Source organism: Carettochelys insculpta, chromosome 32 (assembly GCF_033958435.1).
Source record: "Carettochelys insculpta isolate YL-2023 chromosome 32, ASM3395843v1, whole genome shotgun sequence".
Lineage (NCBI taxonomy): Eukaryota > Metazoa > Chordata > Testudines > Carettochelyidae > Carettochelys > Carettochelys insculpta.
Window position 1 is genome coordinate 12,741,535 of NC_134168.1, and position 21,388 is coordinate 12,762,922.

A 21,388-nucleotide genomic window follows, 5' to 3' on the forward strand; every position below is an offset into this window, starting at 1 on the left:
CAAAACATGGGTATGAAAGATCTGTCAATGGCTCTCACCTTTAGAACATCAGAACAGCCATACTGGCAAATACCAAAGGTCCTTCTAGCCCAATATCCTGCTTCCAACAGTAGCCAATTCCATGGACTTCAAAGGCAACAAACGGAACGATTGCTGCTCCCAACTTCTGGCAACCAGAGTGTAGACACATCATCCTGATCTCTCCCAGCTAATATCAAACCCCCCCGCCAGAGTTCGTCTCCTTTATTTTCTCCTTGTTTGCGTGTTTTATTTTCCACCTGCATCTCTTATTTCATATACATTTTGAAACAAAAAGTTGTCTCTTCTGTGTGTGTGTGTGTGTGTGTGTGTGTGTTCTCCTGGATTTTCCATTTTTCTATTTTTCATTCATGTTGGTGTATGTTAAATTTTCATTTCCACTCAACGCGAGGACTTATTTGGTATGGGCTCATCATGTGTCCATGACTGAAGTCCTCAGGACTTAGGGTATGTTCAGAAAAGTGTTTGGGAAAAGAAAGGAAAGGGTATCATATCGATTGGCTCCGATGGCTTTGCTTAAACAGCAAGAATCCGTTACATCTCTTTCTATCATCCATGTTTTATTGCTCTTAACAGCTGTCGAACTAAATCCTTTCTTTCACTTGCACTTTGTGTTATCTCATTCTATATATTTCTTCCTTTTCCCTTCAGCTCTTTTCATTTTTCTTCCAGTGCATTCTTCCTCCTGGATAAAAATGGCTCTCCTGTTTCACTCGCGTCATTTTGTGAATTCACGTGAAGCTGGTGCTATGAAGAACAGGTAGCAGCCCACGGTTTTCTGGGCTTCTTTCACCTCTCAGCTACACCTATCAAATGGTGCCATTTTTTTCTTTGAATCTGCTGTGCTAGAGAACAGGTGGCTAGAACTTTACAGCAACCACTGATTCTTTGGGGTTTCAGTGTCTGTCTCATGGATTACATCGGCAGTGCATGAGGGCAGTGGAATTCCCTGCTCTGGTAGAGCAACAGACGCTGGTTTGATCGAGCTATTGTGCTAAAAGCAGCAATGTAGCCTCATCAGCACAGACTGTCTGAATTTCATCTGAGATCCTCGCGACATGGACAGGTGCCTATTCCCAGCCACTGCCTCTACCTTTGTGCTCTCACTGCTAGTTTCATCTGACTGTCTTCGTCAAAGTTAGTGTGCATATGTCTGCCCTAGTGGGGAAGTAGCAATCCCAGCTCCAGGGCAGACCTACCTGTGGTTAACCTCTAAATATCTCTCATTTTTAACCTATAGACTGTCTCATGTCTCCTGGATTTGTTGATACGATACTGATATAATAATGACACGTCAAAATCCTAGCTTTAGGGAGTTGGGTCATTCATTAGAGTTCTGTGAGCTGTGCTCAGCTAGAGTTTAAGCTCACACACTGAATTATACGAGTCGCCAGTGGAGAGATGCAGGGGTATGAGATTACCTCTGTCTGTCAATGCACCTATCCATGTAACACAGCACAACCTGATCTGTTTCCCTTTTCTTGATACACAGAATGGAGAAAGCGGAAGGAAGAAACCAAACGCTCATCATGGAATTCATCCTCTTAGGCTTCGGGAATGGCCCAGAACCACAGCCCCCTCTTTTCCTGCTTTTTCTCATGATCTAGATTGTGACCATGACTGGGAACAGCCTCATTGTTGGGCTAGTTGCGGCTGATCAGCACCTTCACACCCCCATGTACTACTTACTGGGAAACTTGTCCTTCCTGGAGATCTGTTACTCCTCCACCTACCTGCCCAGGCTGCTGGCCAGTCTCCTGACTGGGGACCGAGCCATCTCTATTAAGGGCTGTATTGTACAATTATATTTCTTTGGTATCCTCATAACTGCAGAATCTCTGCTGCTCTCAGCAATGTCCTATGATCGGTATTTAGCGATATGCCACCCACTCCGTTACGCTGCTCTGATGAATGGCTGGGTTTGCTGCCAGCTTGTGGCAGGGTGCTGGATATGCAGCTTTCTGCTCTGCAGCGTAGTCAATATTTCCTTGTTCCAGTTAACGTTCTGTGATTCCAAAGAAATTGACCATTTTTTCTGTGATTTTACACCCCTGATAAAACTGTCCTGCGGTGATACCCAGACTCTGGAATTGGTGACATTTGTTAGTGCAGCCACCGGCACATTTGTGTCTTCTCTTCCGACCCTGACATCCTACGTTTGTATCATCACCACCATCCTGAGAATCCCGTCCACCACTGGCAGGAAAAAGGCCTTTTCCACCTGCTCCTCTCACCTCATTGTACTGACAGTTTTCTATGTGACCTTGATTACTGTCTATGTCGTTCCAACAGCCAACACGCCCAAGGTCCTACACAAAATCTTCTCTGTCTTCTACACCATCCTGACTCCCATGCTCAACCCTGTCATCTACTGCCTGAGAAACAAGGATGTCAAAGAATCTCTGAGAAAAGCTCTTCTGAAACTCATTGCTTTCAGTAACAGTCTTAGAAGTTTCAAGGATTCATTATAGCACAATGACGGGCAACTTGCTGCTCTTCATGGTTGAATGTGAGACCCAAGAGCCGTTTTGTTTACCATTGCTCACACAAAGGGTCGCCATATTCCTTTGTTTATGTCAGTGTAGATTTCCCCCCATTGTTATTACTACAGTCACACACGTGCAAAGCAAGGACATGTGAGTTGAGGTGTGCGGTGACTGCACTCAACATTGACTGTGAAAGTCATCCTCTGCATCCGGCCGAGCACTGCCGGGGTTCATTCCGAACACCCCAACAATTCTAAGCATGCAAGCACAGTGAGCAGAACAGCCCTGCCCCAGGAGACTACACGAGGGTGTGTCTGCACAGCAGCCTGGTTTCGAAATGAGCTCTTGTGGAAGAGCTATTGTGGAACAGCTTTTTCCGAAATTGAGCTGCCTGCACACAAAATGCATTTCCAACTCGCATGTAGCTATTTCGAAATACAGCAACGACACACGTACGCTGGGTCCACGCACCGGAGTTCTGTGAAGAGAAGAGGCCTTCTGCCGACAGAGCTGGGGAGTGTCCACGCTGCAGACGCACTCTGTCGAGGATCTGCCCGCAGAACGCGGCCGTTTTCCTGGCCAACTTCTGTGGTGACTATTCGAGGCAGAGCGTCTCTGTCCACAGACACTAACAGCACAAAAATAGCATGAACGCTCCGGGACCCCTCCCTCAACAGAGAGGATGCTGGTTCACCAGGCAGCCCTGTCTGCAGAGCTTCTTGTGAGCTGTTCTGTCGAGAGAGGTCAGTCTATCTACAGAGGGTGTTGATGGGGGAGCCTCCAGTAGGTGTGGACATGATCTGGGGACAGAGGTTCTGTTGGAAAATATCTGTCCACAGTGACTTCTGTCAACAGAACGCTGCAGTGCAGACCCAGCGTCACAGCCTGTTTTGAAATACAGCCATAGGATACCCGATAGCTTATTTCCAAACAGGCTCCTTTCCCTGTCTTAACAGCACCTCTATCGCTGTTTCCAAAAAGGCGCTATTCCTCATGGGGTGAGGTTTGCCAATTTCGATATAAGCCGACCGCGATTTTGAAATTTCAACATCGCAGTTGCTTTGTGCAGTTGCTAGGATACTTATTCTGAAATCACAGCCGGTGCTTTGAAATAACTTCTCTGTGTAGACCTACCCTTCCAGTTAGGGTTACATGTCTCAGCGTTCAGCCATATGAGATTTCCTGTCTGTTCACGTATCTTTGCAAGGGCCAAGCAACATGAAATTATCTATGTGCGAGATAATTAGATACTAGATAATTATAAAATTATCTATAGATGAGATAGTTATATACTTGATAACTAAATACTGCTCAGCTACGTAAATGTAGTGATTTTTTCTTTAAAATTGAAAGGAAAATGTACATGATGTAGTTACATGGTTGTATGGGGCAGGTGCTTGGGGGGGGGCTCAGGGCAGGGGTGTGTGGTGTGCAGGAGCCAAGGCAATCTTTGGGGAATCTCAGAATAGAGGGTTGTTGGGGCCTCTGGAATGGGGCTGAGAATGCAGGAGTGAGGACAGGACCTGGGATGCTTGAGGGGCTCAGGGCAGGGTTGGAGGGTGGGGGAATGAGGGCGTGGGGTGAGCGGCCCAGAGCAGGGGGTTGGGTATATGCTGGGGAACGCAGGAGGGGATGGAGGTTCGGGGAGGGGACTGGGTATACTGTAGGGCATAAGGAAGGAATGAGTGAAGAATCAGGGCCGGGGGCTTAGCATAGGGGTTGGGAGGTCTAAGAGGGCTGACCAGGATGACTTGTAATGATGGCATTGAAGGTGGCTCACTGCCAGCCCCAGTGTCTCCTTGAGGAGGTCAGGCTGTGATTCCCATCTCCTCTGGGAAAGGGGATGGGGCACTGTTCATGGCCCCCCTCTCTCTTGTCCAGGGGGGCTGGGCCATGTTTCATGGCCCCAGCCTGTCCTCTCAGTGGGGTTCTCCCATTCCTGGTGCTGGTCTGTCCTCTTTGGTGGGCAACCAGCGGTTCTGAGACTCAGCCTGTTCTCTGGGTGGGTGGGACGCACAGCTGTGCTTCCCAGCCCGGGGCAGGGCCAGTGGACATCAGGGCTGCCCCATCTGGCACTGCAGCTGTGATCTGAGGTAGGTGGGCCACTTCCCTACTCTGGTGTCCAACAACATGGAGCATCCTGGCCCCAGGTGGCCACCGCTTCCTGCTCCAGCCACCCCCCTGTGGTCACTGTGCTGTACAACTGTGCCTGCTCTCTACCCCCTCCCGTGCGCTGGAAACCACCAGGTCAAGAGCCCTGCCCGCCAACTGGCTAACCCCAGGGGTGACTCGAGCACCGTCCCTTCTCTTTGTTCATTTCCCACAAATAACACTAACAACAAATTGTACAGCAGTTACACGGACGAAACCAGCCAACAGCCGAGTTATACTCACGCAGTCCAGACCCCCTGGCGTTCGCTGAAGCCAGTGTTGGCTCGAGTAGTGCGGGTAGTGGTACAACGAGGGATATGGTTATTTTACACTCACGACAGCCACAGACTTACTTTCTCGTCCCTGTACTGGAATGATTAAATAATTTCACGGCGTGCGACTGTTTCACAATAATACAGGTTTGGCAGGTGCTTTTATGGCTTTTGGCACTTGAAAAGCATCTATTCTGATTAAAGAGATCAGAGGTAGATCACAGTCCCAGAGCAACAAGGTGTAAGACTGGAATGCATTATCTACAGAAGTGGTGGAGTCGTCTTCCCTGGAGGTTTTTGACAAAACCCTGGCTGGGATGATTTAGCCGGGGTGGTCCTGCTTTGAGCAGGGGGTTGGACTAGATGACCTCCTGAGGTCTCTTCCAATCCTATGATTCTGTGATTAATTTGAAAAGATGTTCATCGTCCCTCGAGCTTTTAAATGAGAGGTATGAAAAGATGGCTCTTGGGAGGTTACCTTCTGTGCAAGTAAGTACCATGATGCTGGTGGTAATAGAACCGAAGGGAGAACGGTATCAGAGGGACCGGTCTTTGCACATCATCTGATCAATACCTGCCTAAGAGCCAACTTCCCATCCAAAAAAGACTGTCCTGAGACGTTACAGGTCGAGCCCTCTAATCCGGCACACTCTGGTCCACTACAGCTGTAGTGCAGCAGGACTTTTGTTAGCAGAATGTCCACTCCTCATGGGTGTGGCTGAGTTTCCTGTGCTCCCATGAAGTTTGTTTCCCACCCCTAGTTCTGGCTCTCAGTGTTCTGTGCTGTTCTTCAGCTGTAATTTACCCCTCAATGTCTTCTAAGAGCCCCACAACTGTGGAAGGGTCGGTAAAGCTGCCAGACAATATTGACCCCTCATGATTCAGCAAATTCTCTGGTTTGGTACTGGTCAGGCCCCAAGGATGCCAGACGAGACGGGTTCAATCTGTGGTTCTCATCCTTTTAGTAGGCACCAGCTACAGGCCAGACCATTCTATATCTGCAGCTCAGAGGCTCCAGCATTTTGCAGTTTGTAATCACGAGCCAAAGTCCTTTGGAGTTAAGGCAAAGACTCAGTCAGTGACCATTAAGTGTTTTGTTCCTGGTCCCAAAGGGGGCAAAGGCCAGAGACATTTCCTGCATGTGTATAAGGGCAAGGACCTGTGTCTCCTCTGCCCGCTCTCGAAATAAACAGTGGAAGACTGCATTGCTGCTTTACAATACAGCCATCCACCTCCAACTTTCCCACCCCACGTCCACGGCACGTTCCGGCACACTGTGGGAGCAGGAGCCCCTCGTTCATTCAGCAAAGACCAGGAGGGTGGGTCCAAGTTAGGCCATCAGGAGTCAAAGTCTGGATTTTCAGGAGCATGGAAAAGAGAGGTACCCAACTCCCTTTGACACCAAAGGGCAGTTTCATACACAAATCCCTGAGGTGTATTTCAAAGTGACTGCCAGTAAGAACAGGGAGATTGAAAACTTTGTCAAGTGGAGACTGGGGGACTTCTTGGATGCACTGGGCATTTCAGTCACCTGGAAACTTTATCCAAGACTTTTTTATCCTGGCAGCATTTATTTCTTTCTCCTAACATTACAATTGACATGAGTTTGATTTTTCTGTTATTCTGGCAGATGTAGATCGGGTAGATCCATTAGGGTAGGGTAGGGTCCAGAGTGACCTAGACAAATTGGAGGATTGGGCCAAATAAATTTGATGAGGTTCAACAAGGACAAGTGCAGAGTCCTGCACTTGGGATGGAAGAATCCCAACCATTGTTACAGGCTGGGGACTGACTGGCTAAGAAGCAGTGCAGCAGAAAAGGATGTGGGTTTTACTGTGTATGAGAAGCTGGATATGAGTCAACAGTGTGTCCTTGTAGCCAAGAAGGCTAATGGCACACTGGGGTGCATTAAGAGGACCATTTCCAGCAGATCTAGAGAAGTTTTTATTCCTCTTTATTCAGCACTGCAGAGACCAAATCTGGAGTATTGAGTCCAGTTCTGGGTCGCCCCCAGTAAAGAAAGGATATAGATGCATCAGAGATGGTTCAGTGGAGGGCAGTGAAAAATGATTAAGGGGCTGGAGCACATGACGTACAAGGAGAGGCTGAGGAATCTGGGCTTATTTAGTTTGCAGAAGAGAAGAGTGAGGGACGATTTGAGATCAGCCTTCAAATTCCTGAAAGGGAGCCCAACATTGGATGGAGAGATGCTGTTCTCATAAGCAACTGATGTCGGAACAAGGAACAATGGATGGTGAAGCACTGAAATGTGTTACCTAGAGAGGAGATGGAATCTCCACCCCAGAGGTTTCTAAGTCCCGGCTTGACAAAGTCCAGGCTGAGATAATTTAGTTGGGGTTGGTCCTGCTGTGGGCAGGTGGCTGGACTTGATGACCTCCTAAGGTCTCTTACGATTCTGGGACTTTTCTGCCACGGCTCGCTCATTACTTCTTAGTGCTTCCCTCTCTGAATTGACTTGAAGTCTATCAGTCTCAAGCCCCAATCCTGCAAACTCCTAGAAGATAAATTCAGTTATTAAATGATAGAATAATATAATGATGGTTCATGGTTTGGAGGTCTGCCCAGCACCTCCCAGAACACATTCTGTTCTCGAAGCTGGAGGAAGAACAGAGGAGCATCGGGAACCAGCAGAAGTGATATAAGGCCAGCTGAAGGCACATATGAAAGAGTGCAGCATCGGTGTTGACACATGGAAGAACCTTGTCCAGGACTGTCTCCAGTGGCGAAAGACAATCTATGGGGGGTGTGGCGGTATTTGAGAGGTGCCACCGCAGTGAGGATGAGGAGTGGCAGAGAAGAAGAAAAGACTGTCTAAAAATTGCCCCACATCCCTCCAACAGCTACTAACACCTGCCCCTTCTGTAATAAGATCTGCAGCTCCAGAACTGGGCTGATGAACCATCAATGGACTCACAAATAGGAAGCTGACATGAAGACGTCCTACTCACTGCCAAGTGACTGCCAAGAATATCTACATTACCTAGTTTCTTTTGAAAATTGAAGCCCAAACTAAACAAACACAGGGACTCACATCTTTTCAAAGAGCGGGGGGAAAATATAAATCTATATGGCCGTTTCTACACAGGCCACTTTCTCCAAAAGTGGCATGGTAATACACGGCCCGAAACAGGCTAATGAGGGGGGGATGCAAATTCCCCGCACCTCATTAGCATAGGCTCACGTGATTTGGAGTCCGGAAGACCGTTCTTCCGGACTCCAAAATGCCATTTAGAAGCATGGCCCCGGGGGAGCTTCTGGAAGGAAGTTCTTCTTCCAGAGGCCCCTTCTTCCCAAAAATTTTCAGGAAGAAGGGACGTCCAGAAGAAGGACTTCCTTCCGGAATCTCCCCCGGGGCCGCACTTCTAAACGGCGTTTTGGAGTCCGGAAGAATAGTCTTCCGGAATCCAAATCACGTGACCGTATGCTAATGAGGCATGGGGAATTTGCATATGCACCTCATTAGCATATTTTGGGCCATGTACTACCCATGCCACTTTTCGGAGAAAGTGGCCTGTGTAGAAACAGCCTGTGTGACTTTTAGAGAATTTATCTGTCTCTGTCTACACTACAGATCTCTGTCGAAAGAGACTCATCTGGAAGAGCTCTTCTGAAAGCACTTTCGAAAGAGTGCGTCCACAGACTAAAATGTGGATCAAAAGAGCGATCCGCTCGTTCGAAAGAGAGCGCCCGCCCAGCCCCCCAGTCTTTCGAAAGAATGGGCCAGGGATCGGAAATGAAGCCTGTTCTCTCAAAAGAAGGGCCCTGCGCAGCATCTGCACACGTTTTCTTTGGAAAGAAGCTTTCGAAAGGGGGATCTCTTCCTGACACAGGAAGGGAAGAGCCATTTCACAAGGGGCACCACGTTCTCTCAATTTATTTTGAAAGAATGTTTTTGTGTGCAGACCTTCCATGGGCCCTTCCCAAAGAGCCCCCTTCTTTCAAAACACCTTCCGACAGAACTCGCCAGTGTAGACGCAGCCTCTGTCTGTCTGAGCTTCCTTTGCTCAAGAGCTCCTCTTAACCTGTTACAGCGACAAGCACAAAAGTTGGTACGCAGCTTCCTCTGACCTAGACATAACACAGGTCAGGGACTGGCCATGCCTGAACGGGGAAGCGCTGAGATCCCAGGATTTCCCAGACTGTGGGAGGGGACTGGTCCTGAGAGGAAGGTGACACACATCAGAGTCAGTGCTGGGCAGTGAGCACAGGGACCAGCCATTCTGCAGAGTGAGCCCTGCAGGCATTCACAGCTGGAACACAGCGGTCAGCTGGAGATGGAGCTGCCTCCATCCAGCTGGGTGAGTGACTCCCAGCCATCCCCAGGGGAGCCCTGCTGCTCCAACAACTTCTCTCCCCAGTCACTGCAAATGCCTTTCGGCTTCATTTTCCAAAAATACACCATTGACGTACACCTTGGTTGTCTTCCAAAAATGGATCAAAAACACTCGACTGGACTTACGCCCCCGAGCAGCGTTGGGCCAGTTTGCCAGTTCATAATACAGAGATTGAAAGCAGAGCGGAGAAAAGAATACAGAAGTCACAGTGTGACAGAGAAGGGGAGGCCGAGGTCTCATCGATATGCACAGAGGACCACGCTGGTCCTGTTAAAACTGCTACGCTCCCAACCTCAGTGCAGACACTGAGACGCCAAGGAAAAGGTGGGAGGTTATTTCCAAACAGTGGCAAGAAGCAACACAAATATTGCCTTGGCCTGCCAGGGAGGCCTGGAGATGTCACAATGGTTTCGACCTGAGTGCACAATGACAGGAATAAAAGCGACCAGTTTGTCATCACCGTTTACCAGCATGTAAAGAGCAGCCAAAGCACCAGGAGTCAGATCAATGAAAAGCCCAGAGGACTGTTCCAAGCTCCTTGAGCTAGCTGCTTTGTAACCCTGGAGAATACGGGATTTAAATGGCCAATGTGTAAACACAACACAAGAATTCCTCATTGGCCTCTGAACTGTGTTTTCACTAACCTATCCCCCTGAGGATGGGGGGTTTGCGGTTAGGTCCTTGGGGTTTTAATTAACAGCAACATTGATTGTGTCGTGTCTTCTGCAATATTGCTAAGAAGTTGCAATTAGTTTTCAATACAATGGTCCAAACTGTTCCCTGGTGTAACTCTGCTCTTTTCCCTAGGGTTGCAGCAGGCATGCGTCTGAGCCAGGATTATTTTTATCCCTGAGATACTGAGCCTGATGCTGAAAGGAGAGACACAACTGGAGCAAGAGGAAATATGCCACATTTAAACCAGTGTAACAGAGATAAGAATCTGGGCCATTGTGTGCACTCAATATTCTCCAGCTTCTCAACACACCGTGTGATACCAAATACCCCCATAAAAAGGAGAGCACAGAACTGTTACACACGGTGATTCCACTGTATCCAATCCCAGAGACCCCAGGGCGAGAGGCACAGTTCCAACACGTACTATTAGTGCACACAGAGCTGGTCCGGTGGTTTGAGAGCCTTGGTCCTTTATTTCCAAACACTCAGGGCCAGAGAGTTAATGGTATTTATTTGCCTAAAGAATCAGGTTAGCAACCAAGTGAGAAGTTCCAAAGCAGCTGGGGGTGAGCTACAGACATGGACTTTGGCTCCTCATCACTTTCGGGCGACGTCTGCGCTGCAGAGATGCTTTGGAAGAAGTTCTTCTGGAAGAGCTCTTCCAAAACAACCTTCTTTCGAGAGATCACAGCCAGGCAAAAGAAGTGCATGGAAAGCTCAGTCTGCTCTTGTGCTGGAGAGCATCCCCACAGCCCCTGCTCTTTGGAAAGAATGGGCAGAGATAAAAAAACCCGGTGCCATGAGGACTGCTCTTTCCAGAGAACGGCCACAGAGCACCTACACACACTCTTTTTTTGAAAGAATCTCTCAAGAGAAGGCATTCTCCTTGATCCGGGAGCAGAAGACGGCTCCCAGAAGAACAGCCATGTTCTTTCCATTTCAGATCAAGAGTGCATTTTGTGTGGAGAAACTTTGCATGTTCAGTTGAAAAATGGCTGGATATATCCAAAAGAACTTACTCGCGCAGATGCAGCCGAGGCGTCTAAGTCCCAGGCTCCTGCCACTAATAGGATTCTCTCAACAGCCACTATGCTGATCCAAAAAACACTGTCAGCACCAACTCTCAGCTCTGCAGTCAGACTTCCGAAGGATTTTATGGTTCTGTCTATGGGTGTGTGAACTGCAGTGAAAAGGCATCTCGAATCTTGGAATCCTTGAATCCAAGGGTGGGAAGGGACCTCAGCAGGTCATCTAGTCCAGCCCCCTGCTGAAGGCAGGATCAACCCGAACTCAGCCTGAACTAATTCATCCCAGCCAGGGCTTTGTCAAGCTGTGACTTAAAAACCTCTAGGGGTGGAGATTCCACCACCTCTCTGGGCAACGCATTCCCGTGCTTCACCCCATTCCTGGTGGGAGAACTTTTCCATCGATGAGGATGTTTTGTTTCCAGTAGTTGGGTAAACAAAAACACGGGCGTCCATGGAGGGTGCCTAGTGTCCTTCCGTGTGAAACATCCGGTTCTTTCATACACTTTCGCAAAGCAATGGAAACATTAAAACATCTATAACTGCAGTGATACTGACCAGAATATGTTTGTTGGCACATACATATATATATATATATATATATATATAGTGACAAAGTCCCTTGTCAGCCCCTGTGGGTCCCTGCGCTTCCTGGCCATCCTATGCTGACTCAGAGACTCACGGAGGCCCCCTTTTTGCCCAGGCCTTTCCAAAGGCAGGGGTCTCCGCCTAGCGAGACATCCTCCTCATAGGCACGTCCCGAATGGGGAGAATACCAGCAGTCCCCTTGCAGGCCTGCGCCTGCTCCAGGAGAGTGATCCCTCTGGGGAAGGGTCGGGGGAGTCCAGACCCACCCTCTACCCTGGACTCCAGCCCCGGGTCCCTACAAGGACAAGAGGCAGCTGGCAGGGCCTTCACCCCTGCCCCAAAGGGGTAGCCTCACCCTGGGCCACTTCGCCTACCGCTTGCCCGTGGTACCTTCTCGCTCTGCTCTTGCTCTTGCTCTTGCTCTGTGCTCCTCCGGTAGCGCCTTCCCGAACCTCCCCTGCTACCCGATGGGCAGCCTTTTATGGGGAGCAGAGGGCCCCTCTGACCACTGAGGGCCTGGGCCTAGAGAGGGAACAGAAACGCTCTCTCCTCCAGGCTGCAGGGCTGCCGTGGGGATCCCACCTGGGGAGCCCGCGGGTGGGAGGTGAGGTGCTGGGGGTGGGCAGCCTTTGGCTGCTTCAGGACCCCCTGGGGCTGTCTTTTGGCCCCTTTCTGGGCCAGCTTCTCTTCCCTGCCTTAGGCAGGCTGCTTACGTCTCCCCCCCCCCCACGCCCCCAGCTAGCTTCTTCTGGGCCTGCTGCGTGGGTGGTGTGTGGGGGACTCCTGCTGCCCTGCCTCTTGGCGGGGAGGGGGTACCCCCCTTCCATCTTCTGGGGGGGACTCTGCTGGCCCTCTGCTCAGGCCCACCTCTCCATCCACTGGCTGCTGCATCCTCACTGCTCCGGAGGAGGTGAGGGGCTTTCTTGGGCAGCAGCTGGGCTTCCCCCACAGCTTGCTGTGGTGTGTCTGGGGGGGGTGAGTTTGGGCGGGACCCCTCCCCACCGGGGCTCCAGAGGGGAGGCTGCATAGTTGGGGGTGGGGTGTTAGGGTGTGGTCCCTGCCCCACCCCTGCAGCCACCACCCCCCCATACCCAGCTGCCGCCGGGGCCCTCCCCATCTGGGCCCCCCCCAACCACCTGTCCCTTCCTCCTTCCTGCACCTGTGGGGCTCTGCAGCGGCTGCTGTGGGCCCACCCTCAGGCACGCGTGGGCCCACCCTTCCCCCAACCCCCGCCTTTGGTTGGCTTCACCACCCTTCCATCTTGCCCCCCCTTTTTGTGCCCACGTTTCCCCCCCTTTTTTTTCTGTTAGGTGCCAGAGCCCCTCCCCTTCCATTCACTCACCCCCCCACTTACACATATCGTACCCCCCCACCCCCATCCCAGCGCAGTCGCAGGAGCCGCTTACCACCCTGTGCTGGGAGTTGTGGCCCCCTTGCACCTCCCTTTCCTCCCTCCCTCCTCCTGCCCCGCCCCCACCTGGCCGGGTCCTCAGCTTGGCTGGTGGGGGAGGGGCAGACACTTCCTCCCACCCCCTCCTGCATTTCTCCCCTCCCCCGCTCTTTCCTCGAGGTCCCCACCCTCAATAAATCCCCTTCGCCCGATACCCCTCATCATGGCCACCGTGCACACTGGGGGTCGCCCGGTGACACCCCCCTTCCCCTCCCCTTCACTGGTCTTCCTCCCACCTCTCAAATGGCAGCCCCCTCATCCAGGGCTGCCGGGGTCCTCGCCATCTCGTCGGCTGAGCGTGCGGGCTTAGGCTCTGGGGCTCCTGCCACCCCGGCTGAGGCACCCTCCGGCCACCCCACCCCGAACCCAACCCCCCGAAGGGGTAGGAAGGGCCAGGGGAAAAAGAAAGGGCAAGAGCCCAGCCCGGAAGGCCAAACCTCCCGTGGCAGGGGACTCTCACCCCGGCTGCCCGAACACCTCCTGCAGCCTCCCCTTCTTCCCTCCCCCCTGCTCCCTCCACCGCTCCTGGGGGCCCCGACACCTCGGCCCCCAGGTTGTACTCCCAGGGGGCAGCCACTGCCTCGCACGCTGCTCCCTCTGCCTCCTCCAGGACTTCCACCCCCAATGGTCGCAGCCCCTTCCCCGCGCTCACCAGGAGGCACGGGGTCCACCGCCTGCTAGTGGCTGCCTCGCCCCACGTGGAAACCTACGTGTGGGCGGTGGCACGGGTGGTGGGGCCCGCGGCCGTGGTGACGGCCTCCCGGATGTTCGGGAAGATCATCATCTTCCTGGCTTCAGAGGTCGCCGCCCAGGAGGCGGTGGAGAGGGGCCTGGCGGTCAGGGGCGTTCACGTGCCCCTGGAGTTGCTCGAAGACCTGGGCGTGCGGGTGGTCTTCTCATCTGTCCCACCCTTCCTCCCCAACTCCGCCCTTCTGCCTTTTCTTACCGCCCTGGGCTGGCCTCTGTCAGTCCTGAGCCCCCTCCCGCTAGGCTGCAAGGACCCCACCCTCCGGCATGTGCTTTCCTTCCGCCGGCAGGCCCGTGTCCAACTGCCGCCGGCGGCAGCACCGGGCGGGGTAGCCCAGGAGGGGGCTATACTGGTGCCCTATCAAGGGGCCCAGTACCAGGTCTTTTATACTCTGGGGGAGGCCCAGTGCTTTGTGCGCCGGGCGGTGGGGTATGTCTGGAGGGATTGCCCCCTTGCCCGGCTCAAAGGGGAGCCCAGGACCTCCTCTGACCCGGGGGGTGCCAGCCATGAGACCGGCAGTGCCCCGACCACGAGAGGCCCTGGGACCGCCCTTCCTCCTCTCACCCCGGACGGATCCATCACCGCTCGGGCGTCGGAGGGCACCCGATCGCATGGTGCTGGGCAGGAAGCAGCGGGCGCCGGCGCCCAAGGGGGCACAAGAGCCAGGCCCACGGAGGAGAGGGAGGCAGGGCCGGCAGCAGGACCTGGGCAGGGCCCACCCCAGGGCGGGCCGTCCCTTCTCCCTACTGTCCCGGCCCCTCTTTCCCTCCCTCCCTCCCTCCTCACCGACTCAGCCCCCGGCCCTTCCTCCTCTGCCGCCCAGCCCCACTCCTCGGAGGACTGGGTGCTGGTGGGGGGAAAAAGAAAAGAAAGGAGTGCGCGCGCCCGGCACCCCATCCCGTCGGAGGATGGGGTGGAGGTGCCCCGCAAAGCACCTAAAAGGGCCGTTAGCCCCAGTCCACCTGCCGAACCTCCGGCCACTGACCACCTGCTGGGGGTGATTGAGGCTGCTGCGGCAGCCATAAAGGACACCACCCCTTCTGCCCTGGAGCCAGAGCCTCCAAAAGTGGAGACGGCCTCCGTTGTCCGCTTGCCCTCCTCCGACACCCCTCCGGCCTCTGCCCAGCTCGCTGCTGCAGAGCATCCAGAGGAGGTGAGCCTCGGCCTTGCCCTACTCTCGAAGGAGATCGAGGCCCTGGGTCTCACCCCAGCATCCCTGGACACAGACGGCCTTCTACTGGAGGCCTGCAGGCCGTCCGTCTACTCCCCACTCCCCTCGCTCCCCTTCTCCCCGCCCACCAGAACCCCTCTAACTGCCACCCCTCCCTGCTCTGGGACGTTGCAGGGTGTGCCCCCCCCAGTTGGGGATGACCTCCCGGTGGGGGGTCGGCCAGCCCCTGGACACCCCAGGAGAACTAGTGTTCCCCTTATGCCTCCCTTCCCCTCTTGGACGTGCGGACTCCAACACCATCCCCCCGCCCCGTTGGTGCCCACCGCCGAGTGCGTGGGCACCTTGCCCTTAACCCCAACTCCTCTTCCACCGCCTGTGGAAGTCCCCCCTCCTGACATTCCTTCCGCTCCCGGCCCGGCCCCTGCTCCTACCCTGGCTCCCCCTTCCACTCCCACCCCTACTCCCCCTCTAATCATTGTTCCACCCTAGAAACCATAACCTTCCCCCATCCAGATCCCCCCCTCCTCCTCTGGGCTTACCCCTTCCAGACTACATAACCACCCTTGGATTTGCTCTCTGGCTCCATATCTATTGATACTTACCATGAGTGACAAAGGGTTCGTCTATCTATCTATCTATCTATCTATCTCCATACACCGTATCTATCTATCTATCTATCTATCTATCCCCATACACCATATCTATCTATCTATCATCTATCTATCTATCTATCTAGCCCCATACACCGTATCTATCTATCTATCTATCTATCTGTCTATCCCCAAACACTGTATCTATCTATCTAGCCCCATACACCGTATCTATCTATCTATCATCTATCTGTCTATCTAGCCATCTATCTCCATACACCATATCTATCTATCTATCTATCTATCCCCATACACCGTATCTATCTATCTATCTATCTATCTGTCTATCCCCAAACACTGTATCTATCTATCTAGCCCCATACACCGTATCTATCTATCTATCATCTATCTGTCTATCTAGCCATCTATCTCCATACACCATATCTATCTATCTACCTATCTATCCCCATACACCGTATCTATCTATCTATCTATCTATCTATCTATCTATCCTCACCCTCACAAGTTTACACAGTGTTGCTCGCGCGTGTAAGTCAGGTCAGGTTTATTTTCCTTGTTTGGAAGACGTAGGCGGTTTCTGTCAATGATTGCAGTTTTGGAAGACAAGGGAAAGAAGAAGTTTGCCGTAATAAAGGCCTGAGAGTAAGCCATCGAGTTGCTCTGTGTTCCTCATTCTTGTTTGCTTGCAATGTTGGCACGGGGTTCGGCGTGTGTGTGCCGGGGTGGTCATGGTAGGAGGTGGGGGTGAAGACCAGGTGTGGGGTCAGGCAAGGGTGGCTGGCGGTGGAGTGAGGGCAGGGGGTGGAGGGCTCAGAGCAGAGGGTTCGGTGTGTGTAGCGGGAGGTTCGGTCAGAAGATGCGGGTGGCACATCATGGGGCTCAGGGAAGGGGGCTGTCGGTCTCAGGGGGTTACCAGGGACAGCTGCAGAGATGAAGGTGGAGCTGGTCCCTGAGGGGTCGGGGTTGTGCTGCTCAGTCCTGGCCTCTCCTCGGGATCCATGGCTCCTGCCCCAGCAGCTCTGGGGAGGAGGGCTGGACAGGCTGGATCCTGCAGCCCCGGCCTCAGCTCCTGGGGGAGGTGCTCTTCACAGTCCGGAGGAGGCTGGGCTCTGGGGAGGCCATGGCTCTGGGCCCAGCCTCAGGATGAGCCAGGCTGGGAGGACAACCTCAGCCCCACCAGCTCCAGTGCAGGGGTCTGTGGGAGCCAGGCCTGGGCTGCTGAACTGGACCTGACCCTGGGGTGGGCTGGAAGTCACAGGCACAGCGCCGGGGGAAGGGGGTGGCCCCAGGTTCAGAGTGGGAGGGGAGAAGGATGGGCCTTGGGGGCTTGGGCTGGTCCACAGCGCCGGGCCCAGCAGCAGGTGAGCTGGGGAGGCCAGGCCCAGCCCTAGCTCTGGGGTGTGGGGCCGGGCTGGACCACGATGCTGCCCCGTCGGGGATCTGGGAGGAAGGTGCTGTGGGGCCGAGGTGGGGGAGCTCTCGGCCCAGCCCTGAGGTGAGCTGGGGGGCAGCCCCAGCCCCAGCTGTGCAGGTGGGGAGCTGGCCACAGCTTCAGGGTGGGGTGGCCATGGCTGGGCCAGGCTCTGGGGTGAGCTGAGAGTGGGAATGAGGCACCAAGGGGACCAGGACCAGGCCACAGCTCCAGACCCAGTCCTAGGGTGAGGGGTCCAGCTGCATCTCAGGGTGTGGGGCTGGTGCTGCCAGAGCTGGCAGGTGGGCCATGGGCCAGCCTACAGCACTGGGCCTGGCCCCAGGGTGAGCTGGGGGGAGGGGACCATGGGGGTCATCCCCCACATCAGGTCGGGGGGATCATTAGGGTCAGGGCTGAGCTCCAGCTCTGGGCCTGGCCCTGCTGCAGGGGGAGCTCTGGGGGGGAGGGGGTGTCATTCTGGCCAGCCCCAGCTCTTGGGGAAGTGCTGTGAGCTGTCACCCCCGAATGTCCCAGCTTCCCCTCCCCCATCAGAGCTGGGAGGTGCCCCCCCCTCTTCCAGCATCCCCTCCCCCATCAGAGCTGTGAGCTGTCACCCCCAAATATCCCAGCATCCCCTCCCCCATCAGGGCTGTGAGCTGCCCCCCACTCTCCCACCATCCCCTCCCCCATCAGAGCTGTGAGCTGTCACCCCCAAATATCCCAGCATCCCCTCCCCCATCAGGGCTGTGAGCTGCCCCCCACTCTCCCACCATCCCCTCCCACATCAGAGCTGGGAGGTGCCCCCCCCTCTTCCAGCATCCCCTCCCCCATCAGAGCTGTGAGCTGTCACCCCCAAATATCCCAGCATCCCCTCCCCCATCAGGGCTGTGAGCTGCCCCCCACTCTCCCACCATCCCCTCCCCCATCAGAGCTGTGAGCTGTCACCCCCAAATATCCCAGCATCCCCTCCCCCATCAGGGCTGTGAGCTGCCCCCCACTCTCCCACCATCCCCTCCCACATCAGAGCTGGGAGGTGCCCCCCCCTCTTCCAGCATCTCCTCCCCCATCAGAGCTGTGAGGTGACCCCTGCTCCCAGCATCCCCTCCCCCATCAGAGCTGTGAGCTGTCACCCCCAAATATCCCAGCATCCCCTCCCCCATCAGGGCTGTGAGCTGCCCCCCACTCTCCCACCATCCCCTCCCCCATCAGGGCTGTGAGCTGCCCCCCACTCTCCCACCATCCCCTCCCCCATCAGAGCTGTGAGCTGCCTCCCCCACTCTCCCACCATCCCCTCCCACATCAGAGCTGGGAGGTGCCCCCCCCTCTTCCAGCATCTCCTCCCCCATCAGAGCTGTGAGGTGACCCCTGCTCCCAGCATCCCCTCCCCCATCAGAGCTGTGAGCTGTCACCCCCAAATATCCCAGCATCCCCTCCCCCATCAGGGCTGTGAACTGCCCCCCCACTCTCCCACCATCCCCTCCCACATCAGAGCTGTGAGGTGCCCCCCCCAGCATCTCCTCCCCCATCAGAGCTGTGAGCTGCCCCCCTACTCTCCCACCATCCCCTCCCCCATCAGAGCTGTGAGCTGCCCCCCACTCTCCCACCATCCCCTCCCCCATCAGAGCTGTGAGCTGCCCCCCACTCTCCCACCATCCCCTCCCACATCAGAGCTGTGAGGTGCCCCCCCACTCTCCCAGCTTCCCCTCCCCCATCAGAGCTGTGAGCTGCCCCCCCCCCACTGTCGCAGCTTCCCCTCCCCCATCAGAGCTGTGAGCTGCCCCCCCCCACTGTCGCAGCTTCCCCTCCCCCATCAGAGCTGTGAGCTGTCCCCCCCCACTCTCCCAGCATCCCCTCCCCCGTCAGAGCTGTGAACTGCCCCCCCACTCTCCCAGCTTCCCCTCCCCCATCAGAGCTGTGAGCTGCCCCCCCACTCTCCCAGCTTCCCCTCCCCCATCAGAGCTGTGAGCTGCCCCCCCACTCTCCCAGCTTCCCCTCCCCCATCAGAGCTGTGAGCTGCCCCCTCCCTCCCCGCAGTTCCCTGCAGCTGGGGCCAAGGCCACCCCCACCAGAGCTGTTGCAGTGGACCTGCCCCTAGGAGACTCGCACCTGGGCCCTCGGGAGCTCAGTGCGGGAGCCTCCACAGGCTGAGCTCAGAGCCAGCTGGCGCCCAGCTATGGCTGCAGAGGAGGCTCATTTGTTCTCTGTGTAAGGGGCTCGGTGCCGCTCCCTGGGACAGTGAACTGCACCCAGCACGTGGGAGGGTCACACTGGTGGGGATCAGGACTGACCTCCTCAACCCTCCCTGGGCGTTCAGGCTGGGTCCCAGCCCTGGCTGCATGGCTGCCACCCCCCCACACACAGCAGGGGCTGGGACCGGGGCTGGGCTCTGCACTGTGTCCCTCTGCCTCCCCTCGCTGGGGCTGTGCCCAACCCTGCCAGGCCTCGACGTCCCTCAGGAGCAGGACCAGCAACAGCTGTAGGAGCAGAGCTGCCATGGGGGGTGGGAGTGGGGAGTCCCACCACAGGGCCAGCTCTGGGGGAGCAGTCTTGGCCCCAGCTGCAAGGTGCTCTTGGGGGCCAGGGCTGGAGTCCAGGAGGGGGCAGGGAGGACAGGCTGGGCCTTGGCCACTGTGGGGAAGGGCTTGGGCCCACGGCACCAGCACCTGCTTTTGGGAGCTCTGGAGAGGGGAGTGGGATGGGGACAGGCTGCAGCCTCAATTGGGAGGATGGGGAGCTGAGTATCTTGTGCCCAGCCTGTGGAGAGCTGGGGGGGAGGGGCAGGGTCATTGCCCTGTCCCAGCAACTGGGAGCTAGTTATTAGGGGGCAACAAGGCTCCCCCTGTGGTGCGCTGGGATGGGAGGTAGCAAAGGAGAGATGGAGAGATAGATCCACTGAGTGCTGAGTTTGAAGTATGTCGTCCATCCTCTCTGTGGCCCTCCCTTTCCATGTTCTGGAAAACCATCAGATTTCAGGCACTTATTTTTTCCTGGCATGACCAAACCCTGAGCTTGGTTTCAGTTACGGTAATTTGGTGGTCCTCGCTCTTAAGGTTTATGAGGAGTTCTTGTACAAATGGACTCACAGAGACGTTGACATACGGAGTCACTGATCGACACACAGACACGCACATAATATATACAGGTATTTAGGAACAAAGGCGTTTAGTTAATTACAGGCTGAGTAGGGATAGATTTACATTTGGTGTTTATCCTGTGAGGGCAGAGATGTCGTCAGACAAGCAAAGAGTGCTGTTTCTCATTCTAGGAATATAGAAATGTATTTGATGAGCTAAATATACAAATATGTGCTATTTCCAGGGGCATTTGGTGCAATATGTTACACACTGGCAGAAAATCTAGTAGTTCACTAGCTGTGTGCAAAGATGCTCTTCTCTACAGCTCTCCGGAAGGCTCCCTTCACCTCTTTGTTCCTCAGAGTGTATATTATGGGGTTCAGCACTGGGGAGACAATTGTGTTCAGCAGGGAAATCATTTGATCACTCTCCAGGCTGGAGCTAGACTTGGGCAGCAGGTAGGTGATGAGGGCCGTTCCATAGAATAAAGTCACCACAGTGAGGTGGGAGGAGCAGGTGGAGAAGGCTTTTTGCCTTCCCTCTGCCGATGGCAGCTGGAGGATGGTGGAGAAAATGCAGACGTAGGACAGGAGGATCAACAAGAAAGGGCCCAGGATGAACACAACTGACACAGTAAATACCATAATCTCATTTTTGGAGGTGTCGGCGCATGCCATCTTCAACATTGGTGGGATGTCACAGAAGAAGTGGTGGATGCGGTTGGAGCCACAGACGGGCAGGCTAAAGATCCACGTGGTCTGAGCTACTTCCACCGAGATTCCGATGAACCATGAAGCACACACAAGCTGTGCACATACCAGACCACGCATGATGGTCGTGTAGTGCAAGGGGTGACATATGGCCACGTAGCGGTCATAGGCCATGGCTGCGAGGAGGCAGCATTCCGTAAGGCCCATGATGGTGAAGACGTACATCTGGGCTGCACAGCCTGCGATGGAGATGGTCTTTTCCTCCAACAGGAGATGAATCAGCAGCTGAGGGACCATACTCGTAGTAAAGCAAATTTCCAAGAATGACAGATTTACCAGGAAGAAATACATGGGTGTGTGGAGGGAGGGAGTTATTTTTATAAGCAGGATAACCAGCAGGTTCCCCAACAGGGTGGCCAAGTAGATGACTAGAAGCACCAGAAAGAGAAGGATTTGCAGCTTGTTAAGATATGAAAACCACACCAGGATGAACACATCGGAGATTGTCTCATTCCAATCAGGGATTCTCACAGAACAGGTCATCTGTAGGGGTGACAGAAAAGACATTTCTTTCTCTCGTTCGTTCTTTCTTTCTTTCTTTGGGAATCTCAAGCTAAAGCCA

At 54.5% G+C, this 21,388-nt stretch overlaps 1 protein-coding gene and 1 pseudogene across 1 annotated transcript; one reads left to right on the top strand and one right to left on the bottom strand.

The window, feature by feature from the left end:
• The first annotated feature begins 1,532 nt into the window (after positions 1–1,532).
• Positions 1,533–2,510, top strand: LOC142004983 (olfactory receptor 5B21-like; annotated as a pseudogene).
• A 17,839-nt stretch (positions 2,511–20,349) lies between these two features.
• LOC142004703 (olfactory receptor 10A4-like) lies at positions 20,350–21,309 on the bottom strand. Its single transcript, XM_074982360.1, has one exon. It carries the CDS (start codon positions 21,307–21,309, stop codon positions 20,350–20,352), a length of 960 nt encoding a protein of 319 aa, XP_074838461.1.
• Positions 21,310–21,388: the final 79 nt, after the last annotated feature.